A 20520-nucleotide genomic window follows, 5' to 3' on the forward strand; every position below is an offset into this window, starting at 1 on the left:
ATATGAAAAAAGGGGCTGCAGCACGAAAAGGCTGAGGACTACCGCGCCAGTGTACATTGGGGGTGGATGACAAGGGAATAATGGATGGAAGGTCCCTGCTCAACAGGAGAAGGGGGAAATCTGCAACATGTGCCAGGTGGGGCTAAGATAAAGCGAGAGACATCCTGACTCGCCAGGGGGCTGAATGTATCCGCAGCTCAGAGCTCCTACACCACACTACACAGCACTGATGCATGAATAGGAAATGTCTGGCTATCCTTTCACCCTATCCCTGTTGGCTTGGGACCCAATGGCTGCAAGTTTGGCAGCACTGTTTGAACTGGTCCTGCTGTTCACGTGGCAAATTAGGGAAGCCCTTCGGGTGAGGTTTGTCCGCAGACCTGTGGATAGATGGTTTTCTAGTGCAATCTGAACTTCTAATGTGCTGAAGGCACTTCACCCCAGGAATCACAACGTAGCCAAGGAGCTGGTCTACCAGGATTTCCTGGCACCTAGGCTCTTCCCCAGGCTAGTAGCTCAGAGTGCTACAGCAAGCAGGGTCTGAGCCTGTGCATGGAGAACAGACTAGATGGCTTCCATGAGAATTTATTCCAGTCTTGCTTAGGGCACAGGTTCATCTCCCATCTTGGTGGGCTGATTATTCTTTAAACAAACAGTTGAGACAAAGAGAAGCTATATAAGAGGGAATGGTTGGTGTGTGTGTGTGTGTGTGTGTGTGTGTGTGTGTGTGTGTGTGTGTGTGTGTGTGTGTGTGTGTGTGTGAGAGACACAAATACAATGACAAGAGCAGCAGGTTGTGGAATCCCTTCATTTGAGGTTTTTAAGAACAGGTTAGACAAATAAATTAGAGCTATGGATGGTCTAGGATTTACTTGATCCTGCCTCAGTACAGGGGGCTGGACTAAACTACCTCTCAAGGTTCTTTCTAGCCCTATATTTCTAGGATTCTATAAAACCAAGATAGTTACAGTACATAGACAAAACCCCTGTTCCCCCTTAAAGCTGATGGGCAAGTCAATGCGTTAATAAAATGAAGGGCGATCTTGCGGTTAAGGACTTTGGAGATCTGGATTAAATTCCTGGCTGTGAAACAGGCTTCTCTCTTTGACCTTGAGCAAACCAATTAGTTGTTCTGTGCGTCAATTTCCCCATCTATAAAAGAGAGAAAATCCTTCCTTTCTCCCACCCTTTGTCTGTGTTATCTACTTAAATGGTATTTATTGTGTATATGACAAGAGGGTCTCGATCTCTGTTGAGGCGTCTAAATGCTTGAATAACACATATAAATAAAAAATAAGCAGCAACCTGCAAACTGAATTTGCAATCACCCTGCACAGTAGCAGAGGACTACAGAAACTGATAACATGAAGCATGGGCGACACAAATGCCAAGGTAAGTTGTTTCCTTCCCTGCATTTCCTCAGTGTGGCTTCATTTCTGTCTCTCCAGTCTTATTTCAAATTTGCTGCAATAGGTTAGAAGTGTTCAGAGGGGGCTGTTAGGGAATGTGGTGCTGCTCTCCTGTCCAGTTCTGCTGAGGGGATGGAGCATAATGGATGTTTTTGCAATGAGGGGCAGGGGGAATACAAATTAGACTCCTGCTCCACGGTGTTTACAGAATGGAATGATGAATGGCTCCAAAGCAAAAAGTGCAAGTTTTGCAAAAACAATGAATGGGCATGTTTAACACAGCGATGTAGATCACCTAGCATCCTAAGCAGCCTATAACATTACAGTACTGAAGAATGTGTAAACAGCTCCTGGTATTGAGAGTTTCTTAAGTGTATAAATGTTCAAGTGCCACTTCCACAGTCAGCTCTTAGGTGACTGATTTTTAAAATTAAAGCCTTCATATGTATGTAATGTAAAGGCTGGGGAGTAGGAGATCGGAGCTTTCAAATGAATGTAAAAGTAAGGTCCTGCCCCCTTGTGCTGGTTGAAGGTTGCATGGCACTCTTCACTGCTCTGATGTTCAGTCCAGGATGAAGCGACCCCTCAGTTTGCACACTGCTTGGTAAAACACTTTGGGATGAAAAGCATTAACTGGTAAGATCATTTGCTATTCTTAGGTCACAGTTTGAATCCAGACCAGGTTGGTAGTGAATGAAAATCGTCTGACTACTCTTTGGTGCCTCAGGTTGGTGGTCTTGGTCCAGGTAAGAGCAGCATCCTCATCATAGATCAGTAGCAGCCTTGCTGGCACGTAGCGTTAAATAAGCCAAGAAATAACTGGGCATGGATAGGAGATTGAACTATCCTCTCATTGCTAGTGGAGATCTTTCTAGGGTGGAGATGTAGGCTAGAAGTGGGGACCACAAGGATTTCATAGAGTCCTGGGAGGAGTTAGACAATCACACTTGAATATTCTACGCGTGTAGTCAACCTTATTCTTCTGTTGCTCAGTCTAAAGCTGCTCTCTGACTAAACAGAGCAGTGGTTTTCAAACTGCGGGTCGTAACCCAGATGGGTCGCGGCAGATCTGGTTAGCACCGCTGACCGGGCCATTAAAAGTTCCATCAGCAGTGCTGCCTCGTTAAGCCAGGCTAGTTCCAACCTGTTTTGACCCTGCGCTGTGTCCCGGAAGCGGCCAGCAGCAGGTCTGGCTCCTAGGTGGGAGGGCCATGGGGCTCCACGAGCTGCCCCCACCCAAGCACTGGCTCTGCATTCCCATTGGCCGGCTCCTTCTGTACTGGAGACATCTGCGTATAGAACAATCTTTAAAAATTGGAGAAATGTCAGTTTATCAGAACATTCCTGAAAACAAATCATAAAGTGTCATACATATGTACCTATGGGCGAGAGCGGTGTGGAGCTGTTTGCGCACTTCCACCTAAGAGCCGCACCTGCTGCTGGCTGCTTCCGGGGCACAGCACAGTCTGCGGTGCCAGGACAGGCAGGACCCAGCCCCACATCCCAACCCCTTGTCCCAGCCCTGAGCCCCCCCCTCAAACCTGGAGCCCCTCCTGAACTGCCAAACCCCTCATCTCCGTCCCCAGACCAGAGTCCTGACCCCCTGCCCCAGCCCAGAGCCCCCCCAACCTGGAGCCCTCTCCTACACCCCAAGCCCCTCACCCCCGCTTCACCCCACAGCCAGCACCTCCCAACCCAGAGCCCTGACCCTCTCCTATACCCCAACCTCTTGCCCCAGCCAAGCCCTCCCAAATCCAGAACCCCCTCCTGCACCCCAAACACCTCATCCCCAGCCCTCCCCAGAGCCTTGACCCTCTCCCACACCCCAACCTCCTGCCCCAACCCATAGCCTCCTAAACCCAGAGCCCCCTTCACCCCAAACTCCACCCCAGATCCTAAACCCAAAGCCCAGAGCCCTGACTCCCTTCCGCACCGCAACCCCCTGCCACAGCCTGAACCCCTCATTTCTGGCCTCACCCTGCAGCCCTTATCCCCGCAGCCCAGCCCTGAGCCCCTCCCACACCCCAAAACCCTCATCCCCAGCTCCATTGGGTCACAGGCATCAACAATTTTCTTCAACTGGGTCACCAGAAAAAAAGTTTGAAAACCACTGAAATAGAGGGCTCTCATTTTCCCCAGAGCTGTCAAATCTGGCACCTTTGAACAGCACAAATATTAATTTAAGGAAGATCGAAGTCTGCCATTGAGTTTGCCAAACCATTCGGTGAAAACGTCATGTACAACTGAACATTTCATCAGCCTTGCCAAGTCTCGTTCATTCTGGATTAATTTTAAGGCAGTTTTTAAAGTGATGATGAAGGATTAATGCAGTGTTTCAGCAGCATTTAAAATCTCTCTCTCTTTAAATCTTTCATTCAAATTGTCCCAGCTTGGCTATTCTGGAGTATATTTGATTTGTGACTTGGAGCGATTCACTGATAATGACACTTTCATTTATCTGAGTGCTTACAAGTGAATGTACAGTGCGTGGGTGGTTACAATGCCTTCCACTTTTAAGCTTGGATACTTGAAAGAATTCATTTGCAATAAAACCATATAAACCTAATCCAGTATATGAAAAGCACTTGTCCAGAAACAGCATAGCTATACGGGGAGAGGATGCTGTGCAGTCACAGCTTCACACCAGCGGTAGGAATTTCCCTACCTATGGGCTGATTGCTAGTGGCATGCAGGAGAATGGGCATGAAAGGGGTACACAGCAGTGTCATGGTAAAGTCAAGGAGCTGAGGCAGGTGTACCAGAAGGCAAGGGAGGCCAACTGGCACTCTGATGCAGCGATGAAGACGTGCCACTTTTATAAGAAGCAGCACATCAACCTTGGCGGCGACCACACCGTTCCTAGAGGTCCCAGCGGCAAAGGGGGACCAGTCGCACAGTGAGATAGCTACCCACGATGCAACACTCTCTCTGTCCTTGCAAGAGCAACGACTGTGGACATCCTCGGCTGACACAAGGAGTGTTGTGTGGACGTGCTCCACCGACGTTACTAATGCAACTTATGATCGTTGACAAATCTTAAGTCGACTTAACTCTGTAGTGTAGATACGGCTTGAGATTCTGGTAAGAAGACAGCAAGGAGGGGAGAGGTCATCTATTGAAACTGTGTGTCCAGGAGCAATAGGAAAGAATAACCACAATTTAATTTCTCATATTAAATGCAGGATTTAAATGATCTCCTATTTAGTAAAATTAACTCTAGTTCTCTGTATTGGAAACCACCGATAATGTTATAAAACCGCATGCATGTTAAGTCTCAAAAGAAAATCCAAACCCTCTGGGGCCAAGTGTTATGTGCAGTATGTAGTTACTATGCAAAACAAATAGAACAACAGTCTGTGTTTAGTTTTTTTTTTTTATTACTACATAATAAAACTTTCACACAAAAATAACGAAAAGGATCCCTCAGGTGATACTTTACAGATCAGAAGGAAAATTGAGTATTTGTGAATGCATCAGACTGCAGATTCCAAGACATTTCTATACCTGTATAATGCTCGGAAACTTGAAAGAATCAATCATACTAGGATGGATTCCACTATAAACCTTGGCCTGCTCTACTGCTTCAACTCTGGATTCTGGCTCCCGCTGTTACAAACCTGCTGGCTCCATACGCACTGCATTTGAATTAACTGCACAAGAAAAGGATGGCATTGGAACCAGCACGCTTCTCGTTTACGTTAATGCAATGTCATTCTGAGGACACACTGAAATTATTACATGTGACTCCTTCATCGACTGACTCAGTGTCTTGTCTGACCTGTCTATATCAGATTGCTGCTTTATGCTTATACAAAGTTCTTTTAAAGAAAATCGGATTATCTCAAAGTTGACACACCAGCCAATAACCAGGAGGTCCTGGATGTCCCCAGCTACCCTGAAATCAGTGAGGGTGGAGGATGCGCTTTACTTGGCAAGACCAGACTCTCAGTGTGGTTAAGTCACTTGAAGAACTGAACCATCCAGTTAGTCTCAGAATCCACAGTTTCAAAGTGCACCGTTAGAATGACCGTTCTAAAGGCTGCGCACCTCTCCTGGCTCACAAACACTCTAGTCCTTTATTTAAAGGTAAAATTACAAATCACTACAACAAACACAGAAGCCTTCACTCCCCTTTGACTTTTGTTCAGAGAGGTAAAAAAAACCAAACCACCCCAAAACGTAGCACAAACACCCATATCTTCAATCACAGTTCAATTGTTTCCTATATTTTACACTCAAAAGAGTCGCAACTCCTGCCTTCATGTTGCCTCTTCCCAAAACTCCCGCTGCTCGAAAGCACTAGGAATGCCTATGCTATGCACGGCTCTTTGTACAGTTTTAATTACATAGGGAAAAGAGTTTTTTGAAAACCCAGCAGTTCCATTTCTCCAAAAGGACTTTGCTTCCAAACAAGCAGGTTAAAAAAAAAAAAAAAAAAAAAAAAAGGACAATGCCAGCTTCTTCACCAAAAGAAAAACGAGCACAGGAAACTCTGTTTAAAGCCACTCAGAGGATTGTGTGAGAAAGCGAATGTGCACTATCCTCCGAGTCCGTAATCAGAACATGCTGGGTCAGGCAGTGTATTGAGGGATTTGCCATATATGTGTAAGAACAAACTCCCTTATCTTTATATTTTGGCATGCAGTACACTTGATTTAGTGACAGAGACTTCCGCCAAGCAGCCCAAGGTGTAGCAGGAGTTTCTGTGAGCATGTGGAAGTGAACACTGTCAGGAGCTTGTCCCAGAGACAAACAGATCCTTGATATGCAGGGGGGGAAAAGACACTCTGCTAAAATAATGTCCACCTATTTCTTTTGGCTTTCTACCTGCAGAGAGAGTATTTTAATTGTTTTCATTACACTAGGTACACCAGAAAAGAATACATTAAAAAAATTCATTTTGAAGCGTTCCACATTCTGTTAAATCCACACCTCTGCTATAATCCCTTTAGCAGCAAAAAGGGGATTTTTAACATAAAGCTTCACCAGGGATTCCCATCAGACGCTGCTGAAAGTGCACAAACTTTTTATGTGGCATAGCTCTACTTTTACAAACTTAAACACTTTTCTCTGGAGATTTGTTTATGTGGTCAATTTCCAGGAAAAGCTTTTGTACACAAGTACCATAATGTGAGTCTGTGAGGGACTTTCCTTTGGAAGCTAGTGATTCAAGCCCCACAAAGAGTATTAAACCATCAAAAGTGTTTTGATAGCTCTTCAAAAGAAAAGTCTCCCAGTTGAAAACCCTCCCCCACATACCACAGTATCCTCTCTGTCTAGAAACATCATTTGATTAAAATGCGGCCTAGTTCACTCAGATGGCATTAATATGGATATTTTAGAGACTGTAGACATTACAATGTCACCAAAATAAATGGCCATGAGAGGAGACTGGTACTGGTGAGATGAAAAGTCCATTGTAGAAAATGGTTGTGTTCAAAGACTTTGACTCAAAGAAGTCAAAGGTAATAAGAATATAAATGCCACTTCCAAATCAACTAACACCCTCTATTTTCTCTTTTCCCCATTTCAGCTTTAAAAGCTATCAGTTTTCCTGGTGGTGGTAACATCACACTGCATGTCTAAGGCCTCATTTTCCTTGGATAAGCTCTAGGTTTTACGAAATAGAAATAAAAGTTTGCAACCAAGCTTGCCAGTTTCTCTCCCACACCACAATCTGCTCCCAGTGTGTCTGCTGCAGTCTGGTACCAAAATGTCAAAGTCGCTCTGTACAATAGTAGCAAGCTTCATTCTCACTAAGCTTGGGGTTTAGAGGTGCACGCTGGGAGGGGTCACATATTCACACGCAGTTTTGAGTTTCTTCGCCTGTAATAAGACAGAGCAGAGCTGGCTCTCCCTCAGCCAGAGTCCATAGTAAAAAGCTGGATGTCCTGTGGGTTCCAGTACAGGGCCACAGCAGAATTGTACACCAGAGACCAGACATAGGGGATGAAGAATTCTTCAGGCTGCTCCTCCTCCACATACTTAAACTTTAGTTCTGGGAATTTCTGCAACAAGAAACAAAAGTCTGTTGAGTGAGGGTTTGCATCAATTTGTAAACCGGGAGACTGCATCAGAGCTCAAGTAAGGTGTGGTGATAAAAAGAGCTCTAAGGAAACTGAACCATCAGACCTGAAAGGAAAATACATTGAACAAGGAGGATAAAGAGACCAGCAGAGTTTCCCTTTTAAATGTATGCTACATTGACACGTGCTGTATTAAGCCCTTTGCTGCTGGTTACACACCTCGCTCTGGCTGCTCAGTAGATCTCCAAGAGTCACACATGAGATGGGCCATTAACTAACGCTAAGCAAATGGAACCTTATAAACATGAAAAGCTGTGAAAAGGAAAACTGTAAGACACAGAAGCCCCCCGTCAACGCTGCTGTCCATGCACACGGAGACCCGGCTATTTCAGTCAATACAAAAATGCATGATGCTATAATGGTCCACAGCAACTTGGGATGAGACTCATTTTGACAGGCCCCAGGAATGTGTATGACACTTTATGATTTGATTTCAGGAATGTTCTGATAAACTGACATTTCTCCAATTTTTAACGACTGTTCTATACACAGATGTCTCCAGTACAGAAGCTAGCTCTCTCCTTCCAGGAAGTGTGGTCTGAGGAAAGAAGCATGATTAGATTACAGGAGCTGGGTGCCTGGACACTATTCCTAGCTTTGCCACTAACTCACTTTATGGCTTTGGGCAAGTCATTAATTTCCTGTGCCTCAGTTTCCCCATCTTTAGAGAGAGAATAGTACTAATCCATCTCACAGTGCTGCTGTGAGGCTTAATTAAATTGTTTGTAAAGCCATTTGAGGCCTACAGCTGAAATGCATTAAACATGTATTCCATTCTATAATCTAAGTTCTCATACTATTCCCATCTGAGTGCCTTATTACCGTGTTATCCTTACACACTGATAACTCCTCCTCCCCCAGATTACTGGCCAAACTGTATCATTTCCACAATTAGAGAGACAAGATAGGTGAGGTAATATCTGTTATTGGACTAACTTCTGCTGGTGAGAGAAAGCTTTTGAGGCACACTCAGGTCTTCTTCAGGTCTGGGACAGGTACTCAGGGTCACAGTAAATGCAAGGTGGAACAGATCATTTAGCGTAAGTAGTTAGGACATATTCTAAGGGACCATTCAAGGCAGAGTGATGCTTTGACTACCTTTCCTAGACTTGAAGACGACCGGTGTGTGGCTTGAAAGCTTGTTTCTCTCACCAACAGAAGCTGATCCACTAAAAGATACACCTCTACCCCGATATAATGCTGTCCTCGGGAGCCAAAAAATCTTACCGTGTTATAGGTGAAACTGCGTTATATTGAACTTGCTTTGATCCACTGGAGTGCACAGCCCTGCCCCCCCGGAGCACTACTTTACCACGTTATATCCGAATTCATGTTATATTGGGTCGTGTGTTATATCAAGGTAGAGGTGTATTCTCACCCACCTTGTCTCTCTAATATCCTGGGACCAACATAGTTACAACTACACTGCATGCAATCATTTCCACAATGTCTGGGGCTCTGCTGTACCATCTGTGGGTAAAACACTTTCCAGAACTAACACAGCATGGATGTGCCATGCAGCCTGTCCTCAGTTAGTTTGTGTCCACAGTCTCCAGTCTCTTTTCTCTCTTCCCTCCTATAGTGTAATGTACAGCACAGGAAGTCAGCCCACCCAAAAGCCAGCATATACAGTTCCTAACAAGGCAGCTATTAGCTGACTATCAATAAGCATGGGTGTTTTTTTTTTTTTTTGGAAGAGCCGACCCTATTTTTATATTGTGCAATTCATTCATTTTATCTGCTTCTAAATGTTGCTTGTGTCAACAGCCTTGCAAGGATGCAGATAAAAGCCACATTACAGTAATCATTGGGGTAAGATAAAACAGGGCCCATTTCATTATTTATAAGGATGTGGCTAAGGCTAAGAATAAACTGCCATGGTGCAACACGATTAGAACAAGTATGGCAATGGCTTAGAAGCTTCTTTGCTCATTAATAATGAAGGGAACCTTATCACCTTTCTCTAGCTCAGACTGTCAGTGCTTCCTCGTGTTGGTCCAACAGTCTCTTCCCACCGGAATTTCTCTCTACTGAATGGAGTTCTCTTGGTCACTTGGCTTTCAGGGTTATTTACATTTATTCATCTTGTTTATTTGTGCTCTAGGGAGCAACAAAAACATGGAAATTATGATTTCAGATATTTCCCTGTGTTGTCATATAGTAAATGTCATATAGTAGTTTGATGCAAGCAGTGCCATCCTATACTGTGATTCCAACAAGCCACAAATTAGTCTGGCCTTTGGCTTGAAGCGTGTTGTATTAGGAACATTTTGTAGATGGACAGAAAAGCGAACAGCCCTCCCATAGCTCCACTCAGAGCCATGCCCTTGGGCTTGTATAATGTGTCAGGTTTAGTATATTCAAAGCAATGCCAATCCCACCTCGCTGTGTGCTGCACTTTGTCAGAATGTGCTGACACCCTCTTCTAGACTGGCACACTATGGCTCTGCTCTCAGTGGGATCAGGATGGAGAGAGCTACAATCCTAAACACAGTTCAGTTCTGATCTTAGTATAGATAAGGCCTAAGACAGAGTATCTTCGGTACTTATATGGTCCCCAATATGGACTACTCGAGTGCCCCACAGTCTCTGGCATATTTTTCTCCCCAATACCCCTGTTAGCTGGACAGTATTATGCCCATTTTGCAGATGGGGAATCGAGCCACAGAGAGACTAAGGCCTGGTCGACACTACATGGTTAGGTCAACGCCAGGCAGCTTACGTCAACCTAGCAGTGAATGTTTCTACACTTAAATTTAACTCACACCGATGTAAGTGCCCTGCTGGACCGACTTAACACCACTTCCTCGAGCGTGTAGAGTCAGGGTTGATGTAATTAGGTTGACGGAGCGTCAGGGTAGACACTGTGTTACATATGTTGACTATTACTGGCCTGCAGGAGCTGTCCTATAATGTCCCATGCTGACCGCTCTGGTATTGTTGTGAACTCCGTGGCCCAGGGGTCAGGTACACAGGAAGCTGCCCCTCCTTTTTAAAACTCTGTGCATTTTTGGAACTCCTTTTCCTGGTTGTCCAGCTTGGCACGCACACCTAGCAGCTCTCTCTACTGTTCAGTGCAACCACCCAGCTGATCATGCCAGCTACATGCTCCAGATGTGCTGCTGCCTGGAGTAGACAAGATGTATTGCATCTCCTATGCCTGTGGGGAGAAGAGGCTGTGCAGGCACAGCTCTGATTCGGCCATAGAATGGTGGATATCTATGAGCAGATTGCTTGGGGGATGCAGGAGAAGGGCTACAACGGGGATCAGCAGCAGGGCCCTGTGAAAGCCAAAGAGCTGTGGCAGATGTACCAGGCGGCCACGGAGGCCAATAATTCATCTGGTGAGGAGCCACAGATCTGCCACCTTTGCAAAGAGCTGCATGCCATCCTTGGTGGAGACCGCACCACCACTGCAAAGTGCCATGAGTCTCACGCCCCCTGCTGCAAACAGCAATGAGAAGGAGGTGGAGGAGGAGGAGGGGCATGGGAGACAAGACCAGGAAATCCAGCTGCACAATGAGCCAGGACATGTTTTTGACTCCACTGCAGTCCAGTCAGGTCCAGCAGTTGAGCATGGTTGAGCCTGATGCAGGGAAATGAACCTCTGGTAAGTATGCATTTTGCTTTGAAATTACAGAGATGGAACCCACGAAGCAGCTGAACACATCTGCTGATTTGCCCTTTTTTACTTGTGGTAGAAGAGGCAGTGAAACAACCAAGAGAGGTGGCGGTGCGATCTGCTTTTCATTCCCCTCTAGAGTTAGGCAGAGGGAGCCACACGGAGCAGTTAGTTTATGTGCACTGGAATGTTCCGTGAATCCTTCATAGAGATCTTGAGGAAACTTTCATGGAGGTACTCTGCAATCTTCTGCCGAAGGTCTCTGGGAAGAGCTGCTTTGTTTCTTCCTCTGTGATGGATGTTGTAGGAGCACCAGTGATCTGTATGCTATGTATAACCTGCATGCTCAAAAGGTCTGTTACACTCCCCCCCCCTTGTCTCCTCTCCCTCTCTGAATACCTGTGAAGTGGCTTTCTCCTTCCCCCTCCCTCCTGGAATGCCTGTGGGATGAATGGGCTGGTTGAACAGCTGGAAGATCAGAAGAGCTCCCCGGCAGACAAGGTGTCTGGGACTCTAATTAGGCAGCACTCACACATCCAATGCATGGACGCTGTCTGAGGTGGGATGCGACCAACCAGAGGCAGCCACGAGGAGCAGGTCCTTAAAAGGGGAAGGGGCCATGTGCTCAGGAGTGCACTCACAAGCTTGTACCTCCTGTGAAGGCCCTTCACCTGGACCACCTGGCCAGTGGCTTGCTGCGTTGCATTCCTTTGTACCTCGGGAAGACTTACTCCTATCGCTGTGCTGTGGGACACTTACCTTGAAGGATCCTGACATCTCTAGTGCCATGCCTGTCCTGGGAGTGTGAGTATGCGAGTGTGAATGTAACCCCCTCCCCTTGAGCTTAGCTATCAATATAATAAACATGCTGCTCTCTGCCAAACTCTGGTGGGTCATTAGTAATCCCTAAGCTTACTTGCTGGCCCAATTTCGGGTAACACTTTCGCATGTCACTCAGCAGTTACTCCAGCAGGCACTACTGCAGTACACAGGAAAGCAGCATATGGGCCCAGGTGGCATCGGGACACAAGCAGCCTGTTATCAGGAGCGAGATATCATCTAACATCACCATGGCCTGTGGAAAACGGTGCCAGTTTTCAGTTCCACTGCCCTATACAAATATATTCATGCCCGTGAGCAAGTCTCTCATTTCCGCACCCCCACCCCTCTCACCATGACTGGTGCTATGACTGGCTCTGTGATGTATCACTCCCAAAGAGAAGCAAGACTAGTGCTCATAATTTGTGGGGCTCAAGGGAGTGAGTTCAGTATCCTAAGTTTCAATTTCCTTCGTGATTACACTGAATGGTACCTCTGCATGTTGTATCTGCAGCCGCTGCCATTGGGGCCTGTGTGTGGCTTGAAAGCTTGTTTCTCTCACCAACAGAAGCTGATCCACTAAAAGATACACCAGGTCTCTCTCTCCACATCCATGGAATGCCAGAGTCAGATAAGGAGGAGAAAGAAGAGGACTTGGGATGACATGTTCCAGGAGATCCTGAAAGCCAGTGCTGCATCAGAGAATTAGACTAGGCCCTGGAGGATCACTCATTCAGATAGGATGGAGGAGGATAGAGTGGAGAGGAGAAAGATATTGGAAAAAGAGAGGGACATGCAGCAGGAGATGACTGCACTTCTCAGCCAACAAATTGAGATGCTGCAGACTCTGGTAGAGCGATAGGTTCAACAGTCCCATGCTTGCTTCCCTCTGCAGGACCTCTATATCAGGACCTCCCTATGCTTCCCCCCTGCCCAAACGTTCCATGTGGTAGCAGAGGTTCGCGCACTACCCTTACCACTCCACCGCGCGGGACATTTCACATATACTTACCTGTGAAAGCCACAGTTAGTGTATGTGTACCTGAAATGGAAATGTGTGTTCCTTCCCATTTATAAGTTATGTTTCATTAATTTATTAAGTTTAAAAAAACATTTAAATCAGATTACAGAATAAAATTTTATTACAGAATAAAGTTTTATTTTTTGGAACAAAATTCATTTTTACTAGTTCACAACATATGGTGCCTGGTGCTGAGCAGGTCTGACACCCACCAATTTCCGGTTACTTCATTTTGTAACAGCACCCATAACATCATTCACACACAACATTAATAGGTGCATTAACAATGTTATACAGCACTAAAAGATTCATACCTAGCTGCAAAGGAGCAAGGCCAGGTACAGCACACTATAGCAACACACACTACTCTGGCTCACTATTAAAATGGTCTTTCAAAGCCTCCCTGAGCCTTATAGCTCCTTGTTGAACACTTCTAATAATTCAAATTCAGACAGACAGCTGCTCCACCTCCATCCCGGTAGAAACTTTTCCCCTTTGCTTCACAGATATTATGCAGGACACAGCAGGTAGTTATAACCACTGGGATATTTTTTTTCAGAGAGGTCCAATCTTGTAGTAAACAATGCCAGCGACTCCTCAAATGACCAAAGGCACATTCAGCTGTCATTCTGCACCTGCTGAGCCAGGAGTTGAAGGGCTCCTTGGTGCTGTCGAAGTGACCAGCATATGGCTTATGAACCATGGGAGCTAGGGGTAGGCTGGATCTCCCAGGATGACTATTAGCATTTCAACATCCCCAGTGGTAATCTGCTGGTCAGGAAAGAAAGTCCTTGCTTGCAGCTTTCTGAACAGTCTTGAGCTCTTAAAGATGCGTGTGTAAATCACCCTTCCTGACCAGCCCACATTGATGTCAGTAAAGCATTCCCGCTGATCCACGGCTGTTTCTGTTGATGTACTCTGTGACAAAGTGTCTGGTGCTAAAATAGGGATATGAATGCCATCTATCGCCTCACTGCAGTTCGGTAAGCCCTTTGCTGCAAATCCCTCCACTATGTCCTCCACGCTGCTGCGAGTCACAGTCCTGCATAGCAGGAGGCAATTAAAGGCCCTGCACACTTGCATGATAATGGCCTCTGCAATGGATTTTCCTGAGTCCAAATTGAATCCCAGCTGACCAGTGGCAACCTGGTATTGCAAGTTTCCACAGTGTAATTGTCACTTGCTTCTCAACTGTCACTAAAGCTCTCATTTTGGTGTTCCTGTGCTGCAGTGAGTCTGGCACACAGTCCAGGAATGTGTCTTGTGTATCCGAAAGTTCTGCAGCCACTGATTGTCATCCCAAACTTGCATGATATTGCTATCCCACCAGTCAGTGCTTGTTTCTCAGCCCCAGAACCAGCACTCCACCATCTCCAGCTGCTCTGTGAGGGCCATCAACAATCTTGAATTGTTTCTTTCTATGTCCCCCAGCAATCTAGCCTCCAAGGAATTGTCATGTTTCCTACAGCACCTCTTGCAGCTCTGCAAATACTGCAGGATCAGGTACCTTGTGCTTGTGACGCCCATGACAATAGTCCAGAGCCGTGCAGGCTCTATGCTTCTGTCACAGATGGCAGACAGTGAGAAGGGACACGCAGTTTTGCAGGGATTTTGAAAAGAGGTGCGAAATATTATGGGACTCAGCTGAAATTACGGGATGGAGAATACCACCTTATGTAAAGTTGAACTCACACTCCCAGTCACCCCGAGTGACTTGTTTCTGTCCCTTGAGGATTGCAAGAACTTCCCAAAACACTCTGAGCTGGATGGTGGCGAGTTGCACAGTGGGCTACTTCCCCACGGTACCCTGCACTCTGTGTTGATACAAGTGCTCCTGGTGGACGCACACTGCTGAAACAAGGCGCGTAGTGCGTACACACACAAGCAATATAAAAACTGCGATGGCTGTAAGCCAACGTAACAAATGTTGACAAAATTTTGTAGTGTAGACATGGCCTACGTGACTTGCTCACTCAGGAAATCTGTGGCAGAGCAGCTTCCTCCTCAAATCCCTCCCACAGCCTCAAGCCAATCTCATTCCCTCCACCTCCTCTCCCCAACAATCTCCTCTTAAATCTCCCCAATCTCTTCTACTCCTCCCAGTCTGTTCAGTCCAAATCTTTTCATCTCTCATCCTCGTCTCTCTCCTCTCCTTCCTGTTTCCTCCACTTATTATCCACTTTCTACTCTGTCCACTGCCATCACTAGGCCCCAGAAATCTCTCCTCCTTACTACATCCTTTCAGTCTGTGCTAACCCAAAATTTTCTTCTTCCTTCTGCTAAGCATTCCAGACTTCTTCTTCCCAGTGTTTCTTCTCCCACTTCACTCTCTCTTTCCTTAATTCCAAATGCCCTGTCTTTCATCCATCATCCCCAACCCACGTTCTGCTTGCTTACAACCTCTGCTGTGCCTATTTTCATGTCTTCCCATAGATATCCCCCCATGAGCTTTCTTGGTGAACTTCACAGTGACCTGGCATCTGCCTCACACCCCCCCTTCATCCTCCCTTGATGCTCCCCAAGGTTTCCTTTCAACTACTGGCATCCCCCATTCCTCTTCTTTCCTACAGTCTTCCTGGCACTTCTCTTTTCCTTTCTACCCTCAGGATTCCTGGGAATTCCTTCACTCTCAGTTGGTATCCCCAATTTTCATGCCATCCTCAGTTCCCTGAAGTGTCACCCCTTCCCCACCCACTCCCAAAACCTACTGGCCTCCTCCATGTCCTACTACCCCCTTAATCTCTTGCCCATTAGCACCCCTCACTTTTTTACCAAATCCCGTGTTGCCTTCCCTCTTGACATCCAAATTCTCAAGTCTTCCTCATCTACCTTATCCCTGGCATCCTGTGTCTCAAGGATTCTTCTGGTATGTTGACCTCTCATCCTAAGGATTACCTTCCTCCAGATTTCCATCCTGCTGATCCTCTCCACTCCCCCTAATTATTTCTTGATTTTGTGGTCAGTGTAGACAAGGCCAAATCATGTTCAGTTTTGCACCAGCTAACTCAATGCTTAAAACTCATATTTAAAGCATGATTAAATTTCCTAGTATAGACAACTCCTTAAATGGCTGCCATCTGCCATGCCAGAGATGGTTGGGCTTCAGTGTTGAGTATGTATGTTATTAAAGTGGTTTGGGAGCCTTTGGAATGAAAGGATAAGAACAGAAAATATTATAAATGCTTCTACTGAGGTAAACAAAACTATATCAATATTCCCCCCCCACCCAAGTCATGGCTTAAGATATATCAACAGCAATGCCTGAGATGTTCAGCTTTCCCTATACCACTTTCTTTCAGTTGAAAGGAAAGTGTAGAATATTCCTGATGGTGTTAAATTTTTCTGCCAATAGCTGTCTTGTGTTGATCTTCTCATCAAGACTTTCTTCAAACTGATCAGTGCTGTCATCAACTGTGATTACTATAGCAATTAAATAACCCATTTAAGGATTAGAATTATAACCCATTGCAATCACATTTGTCTCATTGTCATGCTGAACTTTTTTCTTGAAAACTTTTCAGGTTTGGCTTGAAAATTTAGATGTCAATTATGAGATTTTTAGATATCTATGTTTTTTGTCAGTGTCTCTATGGTTTGTAGTTACGGCATGCAATTTTCGTTATGTCTTCATAAAATGAGTATAAGTAATGACAGCTGTAACCAGACTTTGATTAAATACCTAAGCAGTGGACACTGGATGGCTCACTGGGTTGATGATGAGATATGAAGCTTTTCACTTCTAGCTCACTAATTCAAATCCAGCCTCTGTAAGGGAAGTATAATTATCCATGGCTGTTTAGTGGACTGCGTCAAACTAATTGGTGGCCTAATGTGAAAAGGTATCCACATCATGCACAGAAAGCTACCATAACTGACATTCTTTCTGGCAGTTTCAACAAAGAGGCCAAGAACTGAACATGTGTGGAGACTGAGCCATCTTGTTCCTAATGGAGGCCCGCTCCAGTTCAATCCTGAGGCATGCTGGAGGGCCAGGGTGGGGACTGTCCATGTTGTCCTAGTTCTGTGGATAACAAAGGTCTCCAATCTCCAGATTTACCATTCTAGCACCTTTTTATATTTATATTTAAGAAAGAAAAATAATCCTGTATTGCTCCATTTAAAAAAGTCGGGGGTGTTTATCGAACATTTATGGTAAATATTAAGGTAAAGCCTTCTCTTACACGAGCTGCTCCTGACTCACTAGATTGATTTAAAAACAGTTTAAAATGACAGCAGGGATTAAGTATCCCCTAAAAGGTCAGACAGTTGATATAAATGTTTAACAATTTTGACATACTGTAGTTCAAAGTACAGTCTGCAACCGTGTGCAATTTATTTTTACATGTACTACTTCCAAACGGATGAACTGGATCCTTTGACAAGTGGAGTATAGGTCTGAGAGACAGTACTAAACCAGCATTCCAGGAAAGCTGTAAAACTACCTCATGTCACAAGTGAGAACACTCACGAGAAAAACAAATTCGCTAACGTAACGACAGACACACAGAGAGCTTTGTACGATAGTCAGCAAAATTCCACATACTGCTATTCAGACTATCTGGGAAACTATTTTCTTCTGTGTTCTGTTTAATCTGACTGAATACCGGAAAAAACAAACATGGAGGCCAAGATTTTTCAAAAATGGCTGTTGATTCTGCATGGTTCAATTTCTGGATACTCACGATGAATTACTTCAAAGTGTCCTGATTTTCAGAGGGTGGATACTTGGTGCTTTCTGAAAATCAGGTGCTGAGACTAGGACACTTCAGTTTGTGCACCCAAAAATGGATGCATCCAAAATCACTAATAACTTTTGAAAATCTCGTCCAGGGACAAACTAGTACCTAGTTCTTTCTCCTGAGCTCTATTCACTTGTGCTTTCTCTCAGCTGGCTAACAGCTACACCCTTCGACTAAGAGAAAGCCTGTAGAACACACAACAATTATTATTCACCTTCCCCTTTGCTATCAGTCTTTGAACTTGCTGTCCTGCCCTAAATAAGTCTGTGCATTCTATGCATTTGTAGGTAGCCACTACCACATTAAGCAAAGACAATCCAATAAACCCAAGCTAGTTTAAAACAGAAACAATCCTAAAGACATTCAGTTGCTTTGAATTTTAAAGGTCAAGGTAAATGCTAGGATTTCAACTGCAGCCTTCAATGCAGACAGCAAGTTTATCAGCTCAGATGAATCAACCTACCACAGTGGCCTATCTTGCTTTCTTCTGCTAGAAAAAGCAGAAGTCAGATTTAGTGGTTGGAGCAGCGGTATAACTAGACAGACCAGGAGCTACAGACTGTCTGAGCTATCATACGACTCGATGAAAAACCACAGGAAATCCAAATGAACAGATGTAGAAATAAACTGCAATAACTTTGCTACCACAAAAGTTCAACGACATTTTTCCCCTGCATCTAAAAATGAGAAAGACAGCATCACGAGTAGCCGACTACCCCGGCATTGCTCCAGAGGGGCTAATGCCATTTAAAATTCAATACCTCCTCAGTACATTTAAAAAAAAAAAAGTTATGATTTAGGACTCAATGTCAGGCAGTGGATGATCTCCATTTAGAAACAAAACATAAAGGCAATTGCAGATGGAACTGGTCTAAGACTGAGTAGATTGGTATAAGTGGTCTCATGGTAGTCTACATATTGCTTTGGATGAAAAGCTGGCCCAGTCAAATGGACTGGGGCAGTAACAGAGGAAAGGCAGAGTATCAAAGTATGGGTTACTTACATGACATTGGAGACACTTCCGTTTCTCAAATATTGCATCTGTATATCGTTTCTAGAGAGAAACTGCAAAAGATGCAGGATCCTAAGTCATTTAGGTGATTTTGAAAACATTAACCTAAGTCTCATTTTAAAAAGAGACTTAGGCACTTAGGCAGCCAAACTCCGGTTGACTTTCAGGGAAATTGAAACTCTTAAATCAGTTTGAATATGGGACATAGGTGCTTTTGAAAATTGTACCCTTAGTTTCATTTAGCAGCCCTGTGGCATATTGTCAAATTACGGGCTTGATATAGGCTCTGCTAATAGGAGTGCTGGGTGGGGAGCAGCTGTGTGATCAGACTCTGCATTAGCAATTCATCAAAGCTAGCAAAAAGAATTAGCTAAAGATTCAGCATGATAGTGAAGCCTTACTGCTAATGTTACATGCATCACAATGAAAATGTATCCTTACATGGCTAATTAATGTACTGGAATGAAATAGAAGCTTATCTGTTCTTATAACATATCAGTTCCCCACAAATATGCCAATATACAAGGTGTTAAAGATTTCATCTGTACAAGACCATCAGCTAAACAGCTCAGAAAAACCTAAGAGGTCTTTTCCAGGGCTTTATCCCAACAGTCTCAATTTGTGCCAAACTAATAGCTGACCAATCAAAGTGATGCAACAGCTGTACTTTGTACCCATTCCCTGAGATGTAAAAGATGACTATGTGCTTAGGAGGTGTCTGGTTTTCCATAATTTCTGGAAGGACATTTCTCATCTGCAGTTTTAGGATACCAGATTATATCCTGAAAGTGGTACTTCAGTTCCTTCTGGGGAGGCCATCGTGCTCCTCTCTCTTTGGTTCCATTAGCAATATTTGCATCACTTCTCTTTTTGCTGCTGACAGAGAGTCTATCTGACGTGGTTCAGTTAAGTGTCTGTGTGGTGTGCACCACATCTGCCTCAGAATATTTTTTTCAGATTTACAGAATAGATACCAACTATGAAAAACTCGTGTTGCGAGAGACAGAGGAAGCCACAGGAAATGTACTAGGCAAAGCAAGATTTGTAGATTTTATGCAAGGATCTGTGTGTGTGGGCTGGGTGAGGATGATCAAGGAGGGAGGGAAGCTGCAAGTGGGAAGCTTGTCTAGAGAATGAGGAACAAAGGGAAACTGAAGAGTGAAAAAAAGGGAAGGCTTGGAAAACGTCTGCCTGGGTTAAATATTTTATAGACACCTCTACTCAGATAGAACGCTGTCCTCAGGAGCCAAAAAATCTTACTGCATTATAGGTGGAACCGTGTTATATCGAACTTGCTTTGATCCGCCGGACTGCGCAGCACTGCCCCCCAGAGCGCTGCTTTACCGTGCTATATCTGAATTTGTGTTATATTGGGGTAGAGGTGTAGTTTGAACAATAGCATGGACTGTACAGAAAATCAGTTTGTGAAAATGGTATTTTTGTGGGGTAAGTCAATTTTCCAGGTAACCCATGCTCATCTTAAGTGAAGAAACTGTAATTATGCCACATATTTACTGTTAGCTCTAATAAAACATGTAAATTTACACAGCCCTTTACAAATCCAGGTACAACACTCCCTGCCCTGTAGAATTTACAGTCTGAAGAGACAAAATGTTTCAATAAGTTTAGGTCACTGATAGTATCCTTCCTGAAGCCGCACAGGAATGGACCAAATGATGAATGATTGCTTGGCCAACTGTTCAGCTAAGTCATGGGTGAGTAAACCTTTTGGCCTCAGGGCCACATCAGGTTCCTAAACTGTATGGCGGGCCGGGTAGGGAAGACTGTGCCTGTCCAAACAGCCTGGCCCCT

General features: G+C 44.7%; 1 protein-coding gene across 2 annotated transcripts in view; it reads right to left on the reverse strand.

The window, feature by feature from the left end:
• Positions 1–4767: 4767 nt before the first annotated feature.
• Positions 4768–20520, reverse strand: part of DYM (dymeclin) — a 355894-nt gene continuing 340141 nt past the window's right edge. For both annotated transcript variants that reach the window (XM_050944679.1, XM_050944680.1), the window contains one exon: positions 4768–7417. In XM_050944679.1, coding sequence (XP_050800636.1) covers positions 7268–7417 — 150 coding nt within the window. In that variant the 3' untranslated portion in view covers positions 4768–7267. The remainder of the gene's footprint in view (positions 7418–20520) is intronic.

The sequence above is a fragment of the Gopherus flavomarginatus genome, chromosome 3 (genome assembly GCF_025201925.1).
Source record: "Gopherus flavomarginatus isolate rGopFla2 chromosome 3, rGopFla2.mat.asm, whole genome shotgun sequence".
NCBI lineage: Eukaryota > Metazoa > Chordata > Testudines > Testudinidae > Gopherus > Gopherus flavomarginatus.